The following is a 21,337-nucleotide window of genomic DNA, read 5'->3' as shown; positions in this document are numbered from 1 at the left end:
CAGGTGTCTCCCCGGGTGCCTGACTTAAACAAACCACCTCACCATCAGAATCCTCCTGGTCAATTTCCTCCCCAGCGCCAGCAACACCCATATCCTCCTCATCCTGGTGTACTTCAACACTGACATCTTCAATCTGACTATCAGGAACTGGACTGCGGGTGCTCCTTCCAGCACTTGCAGGGGGCGTGCAAATGGTGGAAGGCGCATGCTCTTCACGTCCAGTGTTGGGAAGGTCAGGCATCGCAACCGACACAATTGGACTCTCCTTGTGGATTTGGGATTTCGAAGAATGCACAGTTCTTTGCTGTGCTGCTTTTGCCAGCTTGAGTCTTTTCATTTTTCTAGCGAGAGGCTGAGTGCTTCCATCCTCATGTGAAGCTGAACCACTAGCCATGAACATAGGCCAGGGCCTCAGCCGTTCCTTGCCACTCCGTGTGGTAAATGGCATATTGGCAAGTTTACGCTTCTCCTCCGACAATTTTATTTTAGGTTTTGGAGTCCTTTTTTTTCTGATATTTGGTGTTTTGGATTTGACATGCTCTGTACTATGACATTGGGCATCGGCCTTGGCAGACGACGTTGCTGGCATTTCATCGTCTCGGCCATGACTAGTGGCAGCAGCTTCAGCACGAGGTGGAAGTGGATCTTGATCTTTCCCTAATTTTGGAACCTCAACATTTTTGTTCTCCATATTTTAATAGGCACAACTAAAAGGCACCTCAGGTAAACAATGGAGATGGATACTAGTATACAATTATGGACTGCCTGCCGACTGCAGACACAGAGGTAGCCACAGCCGTGAACTACCGTACTGTACTGTGTCTGCAGCTAATATAGACTGGTTGATAAAGAGAAGATGTCTATGTAACTATGTATGTATAAAGAAGACTGAAAAAAATCCACGGTTAGGTGGTATACAATTATGGACGGACTGCCTGCCGAGTGCAGACACAGAGGTAGCCACAGCCGTGAACTACCGTACTGTACTGTGTCTGCAGCTAATATAGACTGGTTGATAAAGAGAAGATGTCTATGTAACTATGTATGTATAAAGAAGAATGAAAAAAATCCACGGTTAGGTGGTATTACAATTATGGACGGACTGCCTGCCGAGTGCAGAGACACAGAGGTAGCCACAGCCGTGAACTACCGTACTGTGTCTGCTGCGACTGGATGATAAATGATATAAAAAATATATATATATCACTACTGCTGCCGGACAGGTATATATTATATATTATATAATGACGGACCTGCTGGACACTGTCTGTCAGCAGAATGAGTTTTATTTTTATAGAATAAAAAAAAAAAAACCACACAAGTGAAGTCACACGACGAGTGTTTAACTTTTTCAGGCAATCACAATATAAGTATACTACTAACTATACTGGTGGTCAGTGTGGTCAGGTCACTGGTCAGTCACACTGGCAGTGGCACTCCTGCAGCAAAAGTGTGCACTGTTTAATTTTAATATAATATGTACTCCTGGCTCCTGCTATAACCTATAACTGGCACTGCAGTAGTGCTCCCCAGTCTCAACCACAATTATAAGCTGTGTGAGCTGAGCAGTCAGACAGATATATAATATATATAGATGATGCAGCACACTGGCCTGAGCCTGAGCAGTGCACACAGATATGGTATGTGACTGACTGAGTCACTGTGTGTATCGCTTTTTTCAGGCAGAGAACGGATATATTAAATAAACTGCACTGTGTGTCTGGTGGTCACTCACTATATAATATATTATGTACTCCTGGCTCCTGCTATAACCTATAACTGGCACTGCAGTAGTGCTCCCCAGTCTCCCCCACAATTATAAGCTGTGTGAGCTGAGCAGTCAGACAGATATATATAATATTATATATAGATAATAGATGATGCAGCACACTGGCCTGAGCCTGAGCAGTGCACACAGATATGGTATGTGACTGAGTCACTGTGTGCTGTGTATCGCTTTTTTCAGGCAGAGAACGGATTATAAAGTAAACTGCACTGTCCTCACTAGTAAACTCTCTCCACTCAGTCTCTACACTTCTACAGTAACAGTACTCCTCCTAGTCAGCTCCAGTAAATCTCTCTCAGTCTCTTATAATCTAAATGGAGAGGACGCCAGCCACGTCCTCTCCCTATCAATCTCAATGCACGTGTGAAAATGGCGGCGACGCGCGGCTCCTTATATAGAATCCGAGTCTCGCGATAGAATCCGAGCCTCGCGAGAATCCGACAGCGTCATGATGACGTTCGGGCGCGCTCGGGTTAACCGAGCAAGGCGGGAAGATCCGAGTCGCTCGGACCCGTGAAAAAAAACATGAAGTTCTGGCGGGTTCGGATTCAGAGAAACCGAACCCGCTCATCTCTAGTATTTTCCCAACTAGTCAATATCTCAGATATGGAACCTTTGTTTCTGTGTTTTCCTACATTTTTACATCACAGGGTAGATTTATTGATCTTCTTTAAAGAGGACAAGGGGATGTGTTGCCGATAGTAGCCAGAGGCTAGTTAGCTTTTTACAAAATGTAATAGATAAATGATCTCCTATTGTCTTCTGGTTAAGACAAGATACTGTATCTGGAAGATATTAATTTAGCGAAAATGATATGACCTGTATATGTGACACTAGCCAAACAGTGCAAATTTAAGGGGAAGAGTTATTTTATTTTGGAGAGAGAGAGAAACAGTGAAAAAAGATAAAAAACCACCCAATCAGCTTCTGCCATTTTTCTAGCACAGTCTGTAAATTAATACTTGGTTGGTACTTTATCTCTCTCCACTGTATATCTTTCCAAGCTTTGATAAATCTTCCCTTTACGTATGTTTATGTTTTTTGAGCTATTTGTTGGGTGGCTGAAGGCTTTGGGTGCATATATTATTCCACTGAGGTGTAATCTTAACTGTTAAATGATTCAATTATGAAACCACAGATATACAGTATTGCTCCATGGATTGTTTATAGAGTACTAAAGAAAAAGTTTCTCACAGTAAGATAATTATTAGTAGTGTTTTGGACCCCATACTTGCCCGGTCGTGAGCACACAAAATGCACAAAAAATGGGTACCAGAAACCAAAGAAAAATTAAAGACATTTTTGCTAAAGGCAAAGTGTCCACTCAGGATAATGCATGAGTATCCCCTTCTGTGTGTTTCCCCTACATGGTTCGTTAAAGCTTGCCTGCTAAATTTGCCAGTCTCCGCTGTTTGGAGATGTTAAGTTACTGAGAAAAGACTTTGTTTTTATTAGAGATGAGCATGTCTGGTTCTCAGAGAACTGGACCCATCCAAACATTGTGATCCGAGCCGGGATCCGAGTCAGGCTCGGGTTTTCCTGCCTAAATCAGATCATAAAACGAGACAAAACTTCATCCTCCTGCTGCCGGATTCCCGTTGGGTTTGGATTCTATATAAGGACGCCGGAGATCGGCAACATTTTCTTCCGGCTGTGGAGCTTGTATCGAATGGACGTGTCTGTGCGGTGTCCATCCAGGTGTGCTCTGTTGTCCTGTTCCATCAAGGGGCTGTGGCTGCTAAAGGAGTTTCTGTGTCCTCCGGGGGTGCTGTGTTCCATCAAGGGGCTGGGACTGCTGTGTCATCCAGTGTATAATCATACATGTATTGTTAGTGATACTGTAGGTGGTCTGTGCTTTGTTGTACACAAAGGGGTCCCCTGCCAATCTAGGGGTGCTCTGCACCAGTTATAAAAGCTAAATATATCACTTAAAAATATAGAAAATTATATATATATATATATATATATATTATATGTTCATTTATTTATTTATTTACTTTTGGTGCTAAACCCCAGTGTACTATATTATTATTTTTCTATGGCACTGCCGGTCAGAGCGCAACATATAAACATACACATATTGTGACACTGTAGATGGTCCGTGCTTTGTTGTACATAAAGGGGTCCATTGCCTATATATGCACCAGTTATTAAAGCTAAATACAGGGTGATTCAAAAATCGCAGTACACCCTTTGTTTCAAAAACTGTGCAGGAAATGGGAAAACTGAATACTCCAGTAAGGTATGGGTGAGGTGGGCTATCTTTTCGGGTATGCATAGTTTTTGAAACAAAAGGGTGTACTGCAACTTTTGAATCACCCTGTATATCATATCAGTGATGTCCGACCTGACATATCGAGCTGCCGATTGGTAAGTGTGTATAGGTTATCTAATTGGCCACTCTGTTGTGTGTACCCAAAAGTGATGTGTGGTCAGATGAGGCAGTGCCTCTTCTGCCATACTCCTGAATACTCCAGAGTTTTGATTATAAAAATTGTAAGAAAAATACAAAGAAGATATTATAAGTATATTCTTTGTATTATTCTAATCATTTTTATAGTTACTACTCTAGAGTATACTGGTCTATGACAGATGAGGCACTGCCTCCCCTGCCTACCTTGTTCAAAACTCCACAAATTTCCAGCAGTTTATATTGCTGCACCTTAGTATAATGCTCACAAAAACTCTTGGGTTCATATATATGTGTGTGTGTGTAAATCTGGCTCTGATACTAGCAAGTGCCTCCCCTGCCATTTACCTCACCACGCATCATTGGTACCAAGCCTAATTGTCATTGAAATCTAGATTTACAGTAATGGACTATTAGTAAGTTTTTATGCAGATAGAACTTATTCTAGATACAGTAGCATCATGCAGTCAATGTGATTGGCTACTTCCACAGATTCAAAAGAAGGCAAAAACAATTAATAAGATTGTGTTGATCGAGCACAATTTAACCTTAATAACCCCAATCCAACACAAATAATTTTTTTCAGGGACTCTGTAATTCATTATTTACAGTGTAACTGTTTTATCTAGTCAACACTCTGCTTCAGCTTAGTAATCATCAGCTAGAAATCTCTTGCCTGCAACTCCACTGAGCTGCAAACAACTTCATAAAACCCAGATAGTGCAGAAAGAAAGGAGTCTGAGGGGAGGAGGCTTTTTTTTTCTAGAAACTCACGCTGAAAGCTTGAGCCACACTGTTACCAAGACTATTGATCTGGGCATGTCTGGGTGTTTATTTAGGATCTGAGCAGGAATCAAAAAGCACAGAAAACAGGATTTCATTACTGATATGGGAGATATAGAAGTTCCCAGCGTGTAAGGAACCTGAAAGTACATGATAGGAAAACAAAAATATCTGCGAGGAGTAGATCCTGCTGTTGAATGCGAGATAGGATTCAATGTACTGTTCTGTAGCATTAAGTAATAAGTAAGGAAATAAATATCCTGCAGGAGTGTATAATGGGAGTCTCTGCAGTTTCCATTTTGTAAGTAAAATAAAGAAAGGTACAGTTTGTACTGCAAGTACTAATGAGTCACTACTGCAATGCCTAAATTGCCAGTGACATATAAAAGTTTTCCATATACTTTGCAATTTTAACTGGTGAGTCAGTTGGGGTAGGAATTCCCAACATCAAGCCTACAGTTACAAGCGTGCATGATTAAGATACTTTTGCAGTTGTACGAGATCCAGTGCACCTGCAACTTCAGGACTGTTAAGGCACCTACATCCAGTCTACTTTATACTGGAAGCAGACACCATGAAAAGCATACAGTAGATGGCAGCAGTACTCAAGTTGTGGCTATTATATATAACAGTAGATGGCAGCAGCACTGTATCTAAGCTTGCATCAAACAGTTAAATCTATTAAAAAAAATACTTTGTTGTAAACCAAGTTTAATTACCAGGTGTTTCATTGTGTCCTGCTTTGGAATTAAATATTTTACAAATATCATTGTAAGCTTTCTTCCATGAACCTGCTAACCCTTACACTGTTTATAATAACAAAGTATAACAGAATATAAAGACATCTTTAATTTTTTTTAGTCTGACATTTTATTAAACTTGAAGATATTTGTAATTTGATTGGGATCCAGTCCTTATTGATTGGAGCCATTTATATTGCACACTGTTTGGGCAGTACAAGTATGCACTTGCACACTGATGAACGCTGGCACTTGTAGTTCTACAAGCAACAGCATGCAGTAACACTCATGGGTTGTCACTGCATGCTGCATTTTGTAGTGCCACAACAGGGTTATAGTTTCCGAATAATAAGGGCCCACTGTTATTCAGCATTCGAGGAGCTCTATTTAATTGTTGTTGTTGGTTTTTTTTTGGGGGGGGAGCTGTTCCTAGATCAACAACATTGGGAGGTATTTATATTTTATTTTAATTTAAAAACTCAATAGAGCCTGGTGGTGTGGTAACCCCAGTTCTGCCAATAGGGGCACAGTACTCCTTTCAGGGCACTTTACATCTGGCTTTGCCATGCAGTTGAGATTACAAAGTGGAGGACACACAATAAATACACTGTGAAGAAACAACCCTGGCTGTGCTCAAACAGAGATGCCATCAAGCCGGGCATATTAAAAGGCAACATATGTGGTAGAGAGGTGGCAGAAATGCAGTGTTGGCAAACTGCCTCTTTTACAACATGAGAGGAATAACAGGACTTGGTGTGGTCACATCTCTTTATTATAGAGTTACATGCAATGATTATTCAGGTGGGACTTCTAACCTTTATTGGAATATCTGAATACATAAATTATCTTCAGGATGGGACTATAACTGTCCCCAGTACTTAAAGTGGTCCTAGAGAGGTGGTGGAACTCATCCCCCCCTCCCCCCGACGCCCATGCAATAAAGGTATTGCGCACGCCGTAGGCGCGCGCCCCAAAAAAGGGACGTGGTCTCAAAAATAAAGGGGCATGGTCAAACAATAATATTGATGCCCCCAGTAGTAGCACCCCGTAATACACATAATGCTGACAGTAGTAGCACCCCGTAATACACAATGCCCACAGAGGTAGCGCCCTTTTTACAATTCCCACAGTAGTAGTGCTCCTTATGCAATGTCCACTGTACTGGTAGTGCCCACAGTGGTAGTGACCCTTATATAGAGCTCATAGTAGTGGTGCCCCTTATGCAATGCCCCCAGAAGTAGTGCCCCTTATGTCCCCAGGAGTGATGCCCCTTATGAAGTGCCCCCTTTACAATGCCCTCATTAGTAGCGCCCCCATTAGTAATGCCCTTAATGGTAATGCCCCTGTGTAGTATTGCCTCCAGTAGTAATGTCGCCTGTAGTAATTCCCTTAGTCGTTTAGCCCCTGTAGTTTAGCCCCATGTAGTTTGCCCCAAGTAGTAATGCCCCCAGTAGTTTAGCCCCTGTAGTTATGCCCCCAGTAGTAATGTGCCCATGTAGTTACATACCTCCCAACTTTTTCTTCGCTGACAGAGGGCCACACGCGCGGCGAAGTCGCGCGCGCGCTCCCGAAAAGGGGCGTGGCCTAAGAAGAGGGGGCGTGGATTTGCGGGAGGACCCACGATCGCGAGCCACGCCCCATTTTCGTCACTGAGGGGGCATGCCCAGCGCTCTGTGAGCCGCTGGCATGCCCCCTCTCCCTCTGACTCAAGTGAATAGACGCTAAGCAGGGCAGCGAGAGTCAGAGACTCCCAACTGCCCCCCCCACCATGGGACACTGCGGCCTGCGGGTGGGACCGCGGGACAGTCCCCAAAAAACGGGACTGTCCCGCGAAAATTGGGACAGTTGGGAGGTATGTAGTTATGCCCCAGTAGTAATGCGCCCCTGTAGTTATGCCCCCAGTAGTAATATGCCCCTGTAGTTATGCCCCCAGTAGTAATGCGCCTCTGTAGTTTAGCCCCATGTAGTTTACCCCAGTAGTTTGCCCCAAGTAGTAATGCCCCCAGTAGCTTGCCCCCTTGTAGTTAGCCCCCAGTAGTTAGCCCCTGTAGTTCAGCCCCATGTAGTTTGCCCCCAGTAGTTTGCCCCAAGTAGTAATTCCCCCAGTAGTTTAGCCCCGTTGTAGTTTGCCCCCTTGTAGTTTAGCCCCCAATAGTAATGCCCCCCTGTAGTTTTCCCCCTTGTAGTTTAGCCCCCGTGTAGTTTAGCCCCCCTGTAGTTTAGCCCCCCTGTAGTAGTCACACATGTTTAAAAAAACAAACCACCATACTTACCAAGCCCCGCTCCCGTTTCCGACCGCTGTGATCCTCCTGGTGTCCGGCTCCCCAGCACTACGAGAGAGATGTCATGACGTCTCTCTCATAGCACGCACTGACAGAGCCAGGAGCTGGAAACCGGAGCTTAGTAGCGAGCTCTTGCTGCCGGCTTCCGCTGTGCAGGGAGAACCAAGCGCCGCAGGTAACACAATCTCAGCGGGCGCCCGGCATCTCCCTGCGGCGCCGGCACACATCGGGTGAGGTGAGCCGGAGGAGGCGGAACTGTGTTCTGTCTCCAAGTGGAACTGACGGAACGCAGTTGCGCCCCGTTCCGGCTCACTTTAACCCCTGACTGTTCCTCTAATGTGTGCAGTTATCTTGGATACATTTTGATATTCAGTGGTCACCTAACAGTGCGGTTCTGCTCTATTACAATGTACTATTGTGAATAGAATGCAATTGTTTTTATGTGTAATAATAAATTGTATACTTTTAAGTGTATATGCGCTCTCTTTATCTGTCTACATATTATAGATAATATTAGTTTTCTTTTACAACATCCAGTCACATTTCGTTACCACAAGTATGCTAACCAGCATATAAAATCTGTTATCATCATAATTGGTAAATGTATTGGTGTTACGTGCACAAATGATCTATAACGCATAGCTGCCAAATGTTTATTTTGTACTGTGTATCAGAAATACAATGCTGATGACTTATTATACATTACAACAGTTTTGGGCTTATATGTCCTGATTGCAAGTAGAAAGTAACATTTGTGAATGCATCACAGCCTATGCCTGTGAGCAGCAATGGGTGACTCAGAGTCATAGGGCTGTAACACACTGGCCGGTTTCTAAACTTTGTCCGGCTTTTTGCCATCCGGGAGAAACCGGCAGAGTCTGTCACACAGGACGGCTTTGAGCCGTGTGTGATGCTGTGCGCATGCGCAGCATCAGACACGGCTTGAGAAAAAACCTTTGTGTGTGAAAGCTCCCCTTCACACACACGGTTTACTGGCTGCAAAGACGGCATGGCGCCGGCCTGGCAGCCGGACCTTCCAGTGGATAGTTCTGGCTGCAACCCGGCAGCCGGGCCGGGACCGTGCCGTGTGTAAGGACACATTGTGCTCAATGTGTCTTTGCATCACGGCAGCGGTTAAAAGCCGGCCGGGTTTTTGCCGGGCGGCGCCAGCCGGCTAGTGTGTTACAGCCTATATGTGTAACACCCCGAAGTTGTCGGGTATGGTTGAGAGAGGTATCACAGGTGTTGGGTGGCTATGCGAAGTACCTTTCCCCTGAAATGTTTCTCCCCATACCTTGTTCTGTGGTAATGTGTTCAGAGAGGTAGGATAGATTAATACGAAACAGGATATCTTTTTATTAAATCGCAATTAGGGAGGCCAATCCCGGGCCATTTTTTCAATTCCGGGATTTGGGATTAAAAAATGCTCAATCCCGGGATTCTCAGGATCCCGGGATTGCCGTAGGGATCAGTGAAGGGCAGTGGAGAAGGGTGTAGGCAGCAGGGAGGCTGTAGGGAGCAGCGCTGGAGGGAGGGTGTAGGTAGCAGCGCGGGAGAGTTGGTGTAGGTAGCGGTGCAGGAGGGTTGGTGTAGGTATCGGTTCAGGAGGGTTGGTGTAGATAAAAAAATGGGAGGGTTGGTGTAGGTAGTGGTGTGGGAGGGATGCTGTAGGGAGCACTGCAGTGAGGGAGGGTGGGTGTAAGTAATATACTTACTATTAGGCGGTGGCAGCCATGGACACGCTGAACGCTGCAGCTTTTCAAATGTAGCACCGGCCGCCAACCAACCAGAGCTGGCGGACCGGCAGCCAATCAGGGAAGCGGCCGCAGCAGTCGCTCCTGATTGGCTGCCGCTGCTGCGGCCGCTTCCCTGATTGACTGCCGGTCCGCCAGCTCTGATTGGCTAGAGGCCGGCGCTACATAAGAAGTGCCGCCGCATTCAGCGTGTCCATGGCTGCCGTCCGCCTAACAGTAAGTAGGATTACTTACACCCACCCTCCCTCACTGCACAATTGCACATGTGCAATCTAATCCCGTGAATCCCAGGATTCAAATCCCGGCATTTTTTGGCCAGGATCCCGCCGATCCCGATCCCGGGATTGGCCTCCCTAGTCGCAAAGAACTCTGGATTGAGAATGATGATTGGGTAATTGGCTTAAAAAATGAATAATCACAAGAAGAATTGGGCATCAAAGATGAATAAAGAGAAGACAATTGGCTACAGTTCACATCACAATGGATCGTTCAAAATTTCAATTTAAGTGAATCACAGATATTGGCATATTTTAATTACAATCACAGTCTATAATGTGGTAATGAGAAGGTATAATGATCTTCACAGGCAAATAACGTTAGAGCTCTTGTAAAAAGTCTGTGGTGCCAAAGCATTGTAATGGGGGGATTGGCACACAGTTATATAAAGAATCCTGGGCTGTAATACTGTCAATGTATCTCAGTTCTGTTCACAAGAGGATGTAGCTAGTGAAATGATTGTAGTGTCTCCTGACAAATATAACTCAGTTGGCAATGAGGGTCTCTTAGTTAAATAGATTCAGTCTCTTTTAGGTAAAGGACTTACTTTCACTTGCACAAATAACTCAGTCTTTTACAGACTCTTATACTTGCACTTGTATCAACAGCTCAGTCTTTTGTGTGTGACAACTTGGATACTTAGGCTGGATGTTTAGTCTGCCCATGACTTAAGTCACAATCAGTCTCAATGTACTCACTCAGAAATCCAGGACAGAGGTTTTTACTTGCTGGACCAGTTTAAACGGCTCCTCAGTGTTACAAGATGTCCGTGGCGTCCATGCCTTTCACTAGGCCTGGCTGTGTCCGGTCTCCAGCTGCAACATCTCATGCTCGCTCACCCAGATCTTGGCCCTCTGGTAGCACCCTGCTGCTTCTACTCTGCAGTGTTGCTCTCACCGCCCAGTATGAACCTTCAGTTGGCATCTGTTCTCAGCTTCCGCTCTGCTCACTGAGCATGTGTCCAGCACCTCCAGTCACTCCTGCCGACTCCTTATTTCTCTTCCCACAAGGCTCATCTGCTCCCAGGCTGCCCTGACCAATCAGCCACCAGTATACAGACCATATGATCAGACCAGGGTTCACACTTAACTCCTGCTGTGCCAGTACTTCCCCTTTCTGCTGCAGACCTGCAAGTGAAACTCTTAAAGGGGCACACACACCATTTCCAGGGGGAAGGGGAGGGGGGTGGCACATTCTACCCCGCTGGAAACGTGTGTTCTCACGCAACTTCAGGCTGTCCCTAATTAGGCCTAATCATAAACCTTGGCATTTTGAACTCAACTCTTGACTTGCCCTTCCTTACATCTAACAGTTATCTCAAGAATCCACAATTCTAACTTTATTTCACACAACATATTTTGTAACGTCTCAAACAACACCAAGTGGCAAACAATCTTTTAATTTGGTAGATATATCTTCTTTTGTCTTCTCAATGATATCTAGGGTAGTATTTAGTATGCCAGCTGTAAACTGGCGCCGGAATCCCGACATCCGGCATACCAACAACTATTCTCCCTCTTGGGGGTCCACGACCCCCCTGGAGGGAGAATAAATAGCATGGCGTGTGTAGTGCACCACCGTGCCCGCAAGGGGCTCATTTGCGCTTGCCCAGCTGCCGGTATGCCGGCAGTCGGGATCTCGGCGCCGGTATGATGGCCGCCAGGATCCCGGCTGCCGGCATATCATACTACACCCGATTTATAAGATGTAATATTCTTTTTGTACTTCTTTCTGACCTTCTGACAGGGTGGGTCATTTATGTTCTCTTCTGCCACCACTAGTTCTGCACTCACGGGTAACTTTTGTACTGGTCCTGGTTGAGGTGGTTGAGACGGTTGAGGTATGTAGGCTGGTTCCATTGGCTCGTAGATTCCTACTAGTGTTAGGGGCCAACACATATTGCACAAAAGGTCCATGGGGTCTAGAGAAATCACTGAACAGGACACAGGTGATTCTTCCATGCGTGGAGACAATATCTCCTCCATGCTACTGTCACTCCACTCTGGACACAATTTCAACTGATCTCGGTAGACCCAGTGCAACTGGAAGTCACTCTCTCTCCGAAGCTGGTGTACGGCCACATAATCTCGAGGGGCACTGACCAAAATATAGGGTTTGGACTACCATTGATAGTCTAGTTTACTAATGCGGTGATTCTTCTTTTTGAACACTCTCACCCCTACCGGTATGGTCTTGGTAAATGCTGTTTCATTGCAATGCTCTTCATGTCTACTACTTGTAAGTTCTGTTGGTTTACTTGATGCTCAGTCACCCGAAGTCTCCTTTTATGCTCAGCCACCCAATCTGCCTCCATAAATGGCTCATAGTCAATCTCAGTCCATAATCCTAACTGTACATCAACAGGTAATTTGCCTTTCCTACCGAACATCAGATAATATGGGGTGTGTCCTGTTGACCCATGAGTGGTATTATTATAGATGAACATGAATTCGGCCAGCAATTCAGGCTACTCTAGTCGCTGCTGCATCGACAAGGTTCTTAATAAATGTAATAGAACTTGGTTGGCCACACAGTCCATTTCCTGTGGGTGGTAAGTTGTGGTCTGTAACTTTTTATACCCATCAAGCTCACACAGTTCATGGAAAACCTTTGATGTAAATGTTGGGATATGGTTGGTCAATATCTTGTCTGGGTAACCGTACAGTCTAACAAATGGCCTCCAGAAGATTTCAGCAGTTGTCCTTGTGGTCAGATCTTTTATATGCAAGGCTCTGGTAAACTTGGTGTAATGTTCTACAATAGTAATGGCATACAAATACCCCTCTCTACTCTTCTCCAGTTTAACATGGTCAATGTTAACCAATTCTAGAGGTTGTTGACTCACCGTAGCTGCAGACCTGCAAGTGAAACTCTTAAAGGGGCACACACACCATTTATCCGGGATGCCACACATGTCACAACTCTTAAAGGGGCACACACACCATTTTTCCGGGATGCCACACATGTATCTCAGCCGCAACGCCATATGCTGCTTAATGGGTGCAGCTGGGTGGCAATTGGCTGCTCGCACTTATGATAAATGTGCCATGGGTATGCCGAGAGTGTAGAGAAGGAATTGCGGGTTAATCAAAGGACTGCATATGCAGAGTACAGTGTGATTTCATATGGATCCCTTGCATTGAGGATTGGACTGGTGCCAGTCCACACTTATAATGGTACCTGATAAGTGGATTCAAAGGGGTGGCTGCATAGATGCAGCGAAAGCATTTATTTCCAAGAATTCAGTGCAGGCGTAGTTGCTGCCAAATTGCATGTATCAGAGCCGGCCTTAGGCATAGGCAAACTAGGCAATTGCCTAGGGCATTTGGTATGCTTAGGGGCACCAGCAGCTTCTGCTGATTAAAATGATATGCGGCATGCCTATATTCTGTGTGTGACTGCGGCAGTATCTGCATACGAAATGCTACGTTGCAGTGTATTCCTGGAAATCACTAATGTAGCATTTCGTATGCAGATACAGCCACAGTCGCACACAGAATATAGGCATGCTGCATATCATTTTAATCAGCAGAAGCTGCTTGTGCAACCTAGCCACATAGCAATGCAAATAAGATGCATTTTCATAAACAAAAGACGCCCGACGTTAGCAGAGCTGCCAGCTGACTCATGCCAGGCATATCCTGCAGAACTAGTGGCGGTGCTAGGGGGCACCAGCCAAAATCTTGCCTAGGGCATCATATTGGTTAGGGCCGGCTCTGGCATGTATTCTAGCTTTGAATCCGGGCCAAGTGTCATTATATTAAATAAGTCATACAGTATGTACATTTTCTGTATTTTGGGCTGATTGATAAAACACCTTACGACAACCACAGATTTGACATATTGCAGCCTGGATCCTGTGAAGAACATTACGGTTATTTTTTGTGTATCCCTGACTTTCACATGTAGGAATATTCATTTTAACAGACAGCGGGTGGCATTAGCAACCCCTCAGTTTAATTATACAACCCCTGACCTTTTTAGTCTCATCCTCAAGTTAAAGAGCAAGCCAAACCTCCATCACATTTAATTAACGTTTATTTAAACCAATTAACCTAGCAGCAATTAGCATGGAAGTCTCGTTTCGAGTACCATCGAACACAATTTGTTGCTAATGACCTTGGAGAAATAAACCTGAAGTTCTAAGATAAATTGCAGACTATTTCTCCAATTAATTGACTATTTCTCCAATTAATTAAATAAAGAAATTGGATTCCACACAGACATGTATACAATGTATCTTCATTTGGACATAATATTAATTTCACATTATCACACCTCTCTCTATCCAGCTATTACAGTAATAAACTTTGTTTATAATAGTGTCACCATGGGTTTATATAATAAATGGGATTCATTGTGTGTTTATTATACTTTAATGTAATCAACATTCCATTATGTCAACAAACACATAAGGGTCGTTCATCATTAGATGATTCAGCTCTAGCTAGTGATTTAATGCAACACAGTTTGGTGTATTGAATCCTAAGAGACACATCTCTCCATAGCAGGTTGGGATATTTTGCTAGGAAGTAAGGGGTATGTTTACTAAAGTGCGGGTTTATAGGAGTGGAGAAGTTGCCCATAGCAACCAATCAGGTTCTACTTAGCATTTTTCTTGCACCTTTGAGAAGATAATAGCTAGAATCTGAGGGGTTGATATGGGCAACACCTCCACTTCTCTAAACCCGCACTTTAGTAAATATAACCCTAAATGTGTATACTGCATGGACAGACAGATTCATATACTCTAAGATCTTTTCACAGCTGCCTGTACAGCAAAATCACAAAAATCACAATACAAAAATACACAGGATATCAGTAGACCTGCACTGCAATTTTTTAACATCCAATAGAAAAAAATTGTAAATACTGTATATTTTTATATGTAGTAATATACAGATGTAGCCATGCTCATCTTTGCTGCAACCCGGCTTCCTGCATGGCATGCCATCGCGGGTGTGAATAGTCGCAGCCTGACACGCCATGCAGCATGCGGTGATACATCATGCCATATCGCAGTAAGATGAGCATGGCTACATCTATACTGTAGGTATTCTTTAAATTAGGGTTGCTTGCTAAAGCTTGACAATGTCATAGGATTTTTCTATGGTGCTGAGTTCATGTTCTTATTTATACTGCAAGTATTAAGAAATATTAATTAACAATCCAGCTGTAAAGTAAGTGCAACATATGTTTAGCTTTAAGTTGTTTTTTTAGACATCTGTTTAATGTACAGCTATGTGATATAGGTCAATCTTTCATATATTCTTTACTGAGTATCATATTCATAACCCCGCCCGGGCTTTGTACAGTGATGGACTTCTCACTAGGCACGCGAGGAATGTGCCTAGGGGCACTAATTGCTTGGAGGGTAGGGTGGCACAGCAGACTCTCCTGCATCTGGCAGGTGTGGTGGGGGGGGGAAGGTCAGTGGGCACCAAATTGTGGTGCAGGACGTGGGGGGTGAGGTTGGGCCTGCTTTGGCAGCTCTGGGGCTGGCTCCGACATGAATGAACCAGTGACATGATAGAGGGTGGCCCATAATATTGTGTCTAGGGGCAGCCTGACCCCTAAAACCACCCCTGACTTTGTATCATGTAGAAGTATATAATTTTCTTATGTAATCTTTTATTCACCCTACTATGCCTCTCTCCACCCACAATATGCACATACCTGCCCCTCTCCATCCAGTGTGCAGGGCATTAGTAGGTATCAGCTGGGGACACATTTTTAACCCAACATCAACCAGGAGCCTTTTGTTTGCTCTAGCAACTCTATCTGTCTATTACCAGTTCCTGAATGTTTGATCATTCTGATTGGAATCTGCCTTTTTTCTTTTAGGTCAATGCTTTCCTCTCCTTTGTATTTCCGATGGTTGTGATTTCCGTACTAAACACCATTATTGCCAACCAGCTAATCATTATGGTGAAGCAGGCCCATCAAGAAAATCAAGTCTGCACAATTGGTGGCCAGCAGACTGTGCTTAGTATGTCCATGGAGCCCAGTCGCATCCAGTCGCTGAAGCATGGGGTTCGAGTTCTGCGTATGTATTTTATTTCTCAATGCACTTATATATTTAAAACTGTCCGGCATCTCTACGGAATGATTTAATATGCTGAAACAAAATATATATTTGCCTTTTAAATAGTGAGAGCAATAACAGAGAGGCTGTTTTTATTTATTTGCAATGAAAATATGTATGTGAAGCATACATAGGAATATTCATCTGAACAGTAAAAGGCACATAGGCAAACACAATGCAACTACATTTGTCAGCTGCCAGTGAAACGTCAAGCCCCATTTCTCATTAATTCTGTATTTTACGGCACAGGAGATTTTAGCTTTGTGCTATGCAGTGACTACAAATGCAATTGCTTTCACTGGTTAGAAGTCCTTTTCAGGAGCAGTTTGCAATTTGAATCAAGTAATAAAGCTAGTACAAAAACACGGGTAAAACAAAACGTATTTCTAAGTTACATTTGTTTAATTGAGTAAAGAGAATTCATTTAGAATTGTAGTCATTTTGCTGTGCTTTGACTACATTTTATGGCTATGAAACAACCAAATAGAACTGCCTTTTTGCTGCCTGGGGCAAGGTATGAAATTCTTTTGTGAAGCCATTGCTTGGTTGACTTGGATGTGTGCTTTGATCACTATCATATTGTACGGTGAAATTCCTCTTCATCTTCAGAGTTATGACAGAGGCCAGAAGGTTTGTGCCAATACTGTATATCTTTGTATTTGGAGCAATTCATTGTGCCCTCTTTCCTGACTAGACATTAGACTAGAAGACATTTTCCCACATGGTTTGGGGTGATTGAATGTTCTTTTTTTTTCTTTTCTTTTTTCAAAACTGCTTGGATGTTCCTTTCTCCAAAAAATCACTTTCATCTTGCCTCGGTGGGTCATTAGGCTGTGGAGTGGCAAAGGAACATGATGCTGAATAGACACAGTGGGGAAAATGAGGCTAGAGAGAACTGGAGGCATGAGGCTGGACAGGCACTCTCACGACCGGACTGTTCATCTGGTAATTCTGGCAAATACCAAAAGGCCGATGGCCAAATGGGTTGTCCGGACATGCACATACCTGGCAAAGTAGCTCCGCCTCAAAGCCCTCCACTTGGCTGGCATGCTTTCACATGAATTTACCGCGAAGCCAAACCCTGGTCACTCGCTGCAGACCCTCTGAGGTATGGCGACATCCGCTTTTCCGTGTGAGCAACAGATATGCCAGGGTTACAGTATAGCCCCAGTGCGTCCCTGGACACAGGGGTGACATAAGGCTGGAGAGACACAGTATGAGGCATAAGGCTAGAAGGACGCAGGTGAGGCATGAGGCTTGAGAGACACAGATGGGACATGAGGCTCGAGGTTACATAGAACATTAAGGGGTGGGGCTGGAGAGACACAAAGCAGATAAGACTATATGGCGGGCAGAATAGCTAGTGGCACAGTAAAAACCAGCAGTGGCACTCTGAGACTTGATGCAATAAAACTGTATAAGGCAAATAGTGACATACCAACGTTTCAGGCACATTCACCCATTTGTCAAGGTTAACGTTCACCATTTGACTAATACAGTTTTATTGCATTAAGTCTTTGAGGGCCTCTGTTTGTTTGTGCTGGAAAATATTGAAGATACTCCAGAGGACACTGGAACCTGCTGCAACTAAGGGAGAGTGCCAGCACATTGGATTATTCTTTATATATACACTATATATATATATATATATATATATATATATATACTAAAAAAAGAGTGAAGGCGCACTCAATGAGCAAGTTTAACAGGTAATTTAATACAAAGGTAAAAGCTCGCATACATTTTAGTTTAAAACAGCAGGCTCACGAACGGTTCCCTAGTGCCTCCGGATAGCAGCTGGTGAATCATTCCTCACGGCTTAGTAAGCAAACAGTCTCCTCGGCGTTTGAGCTCACGGACTTGATGTCAGACTACAGCGAGTCATCCACATCCTTCCCGGCCACGCCGGCACTAGGGAACCGTTCGTGAGCCTGCTGTTTTAAACTAAGATGTATGTGAGCTTTTACCTTTGTATTAAATTACCTGGTATACTTGCTCATTGAGTGCGCCTTCACTCTTTTTTTAGTGCACATTGGAATTATACAGCTGTGGTTACGCTGTTTACTTGAAGTGCCTGCACTCGCATCAGTATATTCACGGAGCAATAAGATTCAAAGAACTGAGGACATTGATTGCACAACCATCCTTACATTCATATATATATATATATATATATATATACATACATACATACATACATACATACAATATACAATAAACATAAATTGAATACAACTTAAAACACCTCTCCAATTTGGATGTGTATATATATATATATATATAAACACACACACACACGCACGCACACACACACAAATAGGAAATACCTACAATGCGCTAATATAATACACTACAATTAGTGTTAAAATCATAAAAACATGTAGTTCTCTATCAAACCGGCTGCTTCCCAAAGGAGGTTCTTTGTCAGCTGTGGACCAATACAAATTGGATGCTATGGGGTTCTTATGGTGTGCACCATTAAATAGTCCCTTTATATAAGTCCAATGACTTTAGAGCACCTTTTTCTCTTTATACTCTCTTTGGTAATGGGCCCAACAATGGAGGTTTGTGATTTACAGTAGTCTTCTCAATTCTACAAGTAAAAGTGACCTTGTGAGGATGGATGTTGCGGACTTGCTGTCTTCCCTCTTAGGTGGATGTAGTTATATGACCAGTGGTCCCAATATTGACACCTTCATCTCGCCCCCTGAAAATCCCGACAGTCAGCATGCTGACTGCCAGGGATTATTCCCACTCATGGGTGTCCACGATACCCATAAAGTGGGAATAGAACTTGAGGCGAGGGTTACGCTCACCCCGGCACCCCCCTTCCCCCCCGCTGACATTCTGCGTCTGTGATTCCGGCATCGGGATGCTGACCACCAGGATCCCTCTACCGGTAAAACAGCCCAAACCCCTCTTAGGGGTATGAGCTCATGGACACCAAGTCCCAAACCACCCGAGATCATAATGGTAATGTCCACCCAGAGCGTTTCGTCTCTAGAGACTTCCTCGAGGAGGGGTGATGTTCTATTGCTTTGAATGGCTCCAATATGCTTTTCAGGTGGTTCCTTCTCTCATATAATTGCCTTCAGGATTTAATGATGACTTGTGACCAAATTGTAATATCCAAATTAACTGGACCAGCAGTATTTTTCTTAGGGACTCAAAGGAGGACCCATCAGCATGTGTCAGCATATATATGTGTGTAGCACGTGTCCCCAAAAAGCAGAAGGGAGACATGAACCAATATAACCAAATGAAGTTTTTAATGTGGCTCTGACAATTATACTAATTCCTTTTTTTCTGTGATTCACTCCCTTTCTTCTACCCCAAACAAATGTTAATTCAGCTTGTGCAGAGGACACTGGGTTACACTTTAGTTTGAAGAGGCTGATATAAATAGAGGCATAACACATCTATGAGTTATAGCTTAGAGAGGTAAGGAGAGTGCTTCTTCATTCTCAGGTGTGCAGAAAAAGCAGCCATGTTTACCACAATTAATTAATACCCCTTTTCCACCTAAGTACCGTGTCCGATCCGGGATGTTTAACACGGCTACAACCCGTGTCGGCCACCCCGTTTCCACTACACTTCGACACGGGTTATTCCCGTGTCTGATCTGTTTCCATCTAACCCGGGTAAGCTCTGTAAAAGCCTATTGCTGTCATTACAAATGGACTTCATCAAGATGATGTCATCAAAAGGACCAAAAGGGAGGGGTGGGGCCTGCTCACAGCATTGCAGCGTGACTTCAGAGTGTTTTGTTTGCAAGCTGCCTCAATGCCTGCATGTGCCCAGCGTAGTGTTGTAGCTGCTGCAATAGATGTGCATCCGCATTTGTTTGCTGCTGCGGTGCCTGCATGTGCCCAGCGTGTCTCCCAGGGATGACATCATCTTCCAGTGCCCCAGAAGCACCAATCAGCGTCTCAGAGCGTTACTCGGGTCTGAAAACACGTGTAATGACCGTTTCCACTGCACCGTTATCCGTGTCATTACCGTGTTCTATCCAGGTAAATAGTCGGGTAGGATTCCCGGGTCACTCAACCCGTGTTGACCCGTTTCCACCTACTAAAAAACCCGTGTCGATGCGCGCCCCCGTGCAAAAACACGGGTAAAAACAGCTAGTGGAAAAAGGGTATTAGATAGTAGTTTACCAACAGTTTGCCAACTTTTAGTCGATACAAGCCGTAACAATGTAGTCAGACTGCAGTGCTTATTTTATTTTGGCAAAGATTATAGTTTATTCCCGAAATGTTTCACATCCTACTGTATGACTGTGATTTCAGCTCTTACAGCTACAGACTACCAAAAATAGAGTCTGACAAATTTAAATGAAAGGGTTACGCATAAATATTTGACGAATTTTACAGAAAAAAAGAAATTATTTATCATCTGTAAACAGAGAAAAAGCTAGGAGATGCAGAGCAGGCGTGATATGGGGGCAATTTAGTTTATAAAGCAAACACATGATCATTTTTTTTACTTATTGCATTAATGATTAAGCTTTGAAAGATTTGCACATCAGTTCTATTTTTGTAAATTTTTCAATAAGATGTTGTCTTAATATTGTTATGTCTTACCGTACATTTCTTGGAAATCCCATGCTGAAACCATGAATTACCAATAAGATCCATGCTAATTTATTATTGTAGTGTTTTTTTTTTCTTTCATTATTCTATTTATACTGTAACTTAAGGGAGTGGCCAGGGCAACTGTGGGTCAATGGCTGCTTAGCCACACCCTCCTCATAATTTATACATTAATTCTCCCTATTTTGTACCTTTTATATAAAAATCACTTCATCTAGAACTTTTCGAGTTACCAGTAATAGCCTCTCCCTATGGAGCTGTGATTTTGTCCATTTTCCAAAATAACAGCAAATACTAAATATGTGTTATAAATACTAATATTGGGAGCAACTGATGCCAAAACATTTACATTATACAGTATATTATATATGTGGCAGTTATTATATTTTCTATACAATTGCAATAGTATTGCTCTTTTTGTTACTGATTTGCAAAGTGCTCATCCGTGTTCCACTCCACTGGACACTGGGGAAAACAGGACACATGTGAAACAGTGACATACAATGTAGCCAAAATAAATGCAGACATGAAACCAATGGGTAGATGTCACTATTCATGAGAGATCTTGCAATCTAATGGCAAAAGGGTACAGCCAGGACTGTAACTAAGGTTGTGCAGGGCTCTGTGGG

General features: G+C 43.6%; 1 protein-coding gene across 1 annotated transcript in view; it reads left to right on the top strand.

Moving 5' to 3' along the window:
- NTSR1 (neurotensin receptor 1) overlaps nt 1-21,337 on the top strand; it is a 311,359-nt gene that overhangs the window by 202,120 nt on the left and 87,902 nt on the right. The window contains exon 2 of the mRNA XM_063959290.1: nt 15,876-16,077. Within this exon, the coding sequence (XP_063815360.1) occupies nt 15,876-16,077 (202 nt within the window). The remainder of the gene's footprint in view (nt 1-15,875; nt 16,078-21,337) is intronic.

This window comes from Pseudophryne corroboree, chromosome 3, assembly GCF_028390025.1.
Source record: "Pseudophryne corroboree isolate aPseCor3 chromosome 3, aPseCor3.hap2, whole genome shotgun sequence".
NCBI classification, from domain to species: domain Eukaryota; kingdom Metazoa; phylum Chordata; class Amphibia; order Anura; family Myobatrachidae; genus Pseudophryne; species Pseudophryne corroboree.
The sequence above is the reverse complement of the archived record's forward strand: the minus strand, read 5'-3'. Positions and strand labels throughout refer to the sequence as shown.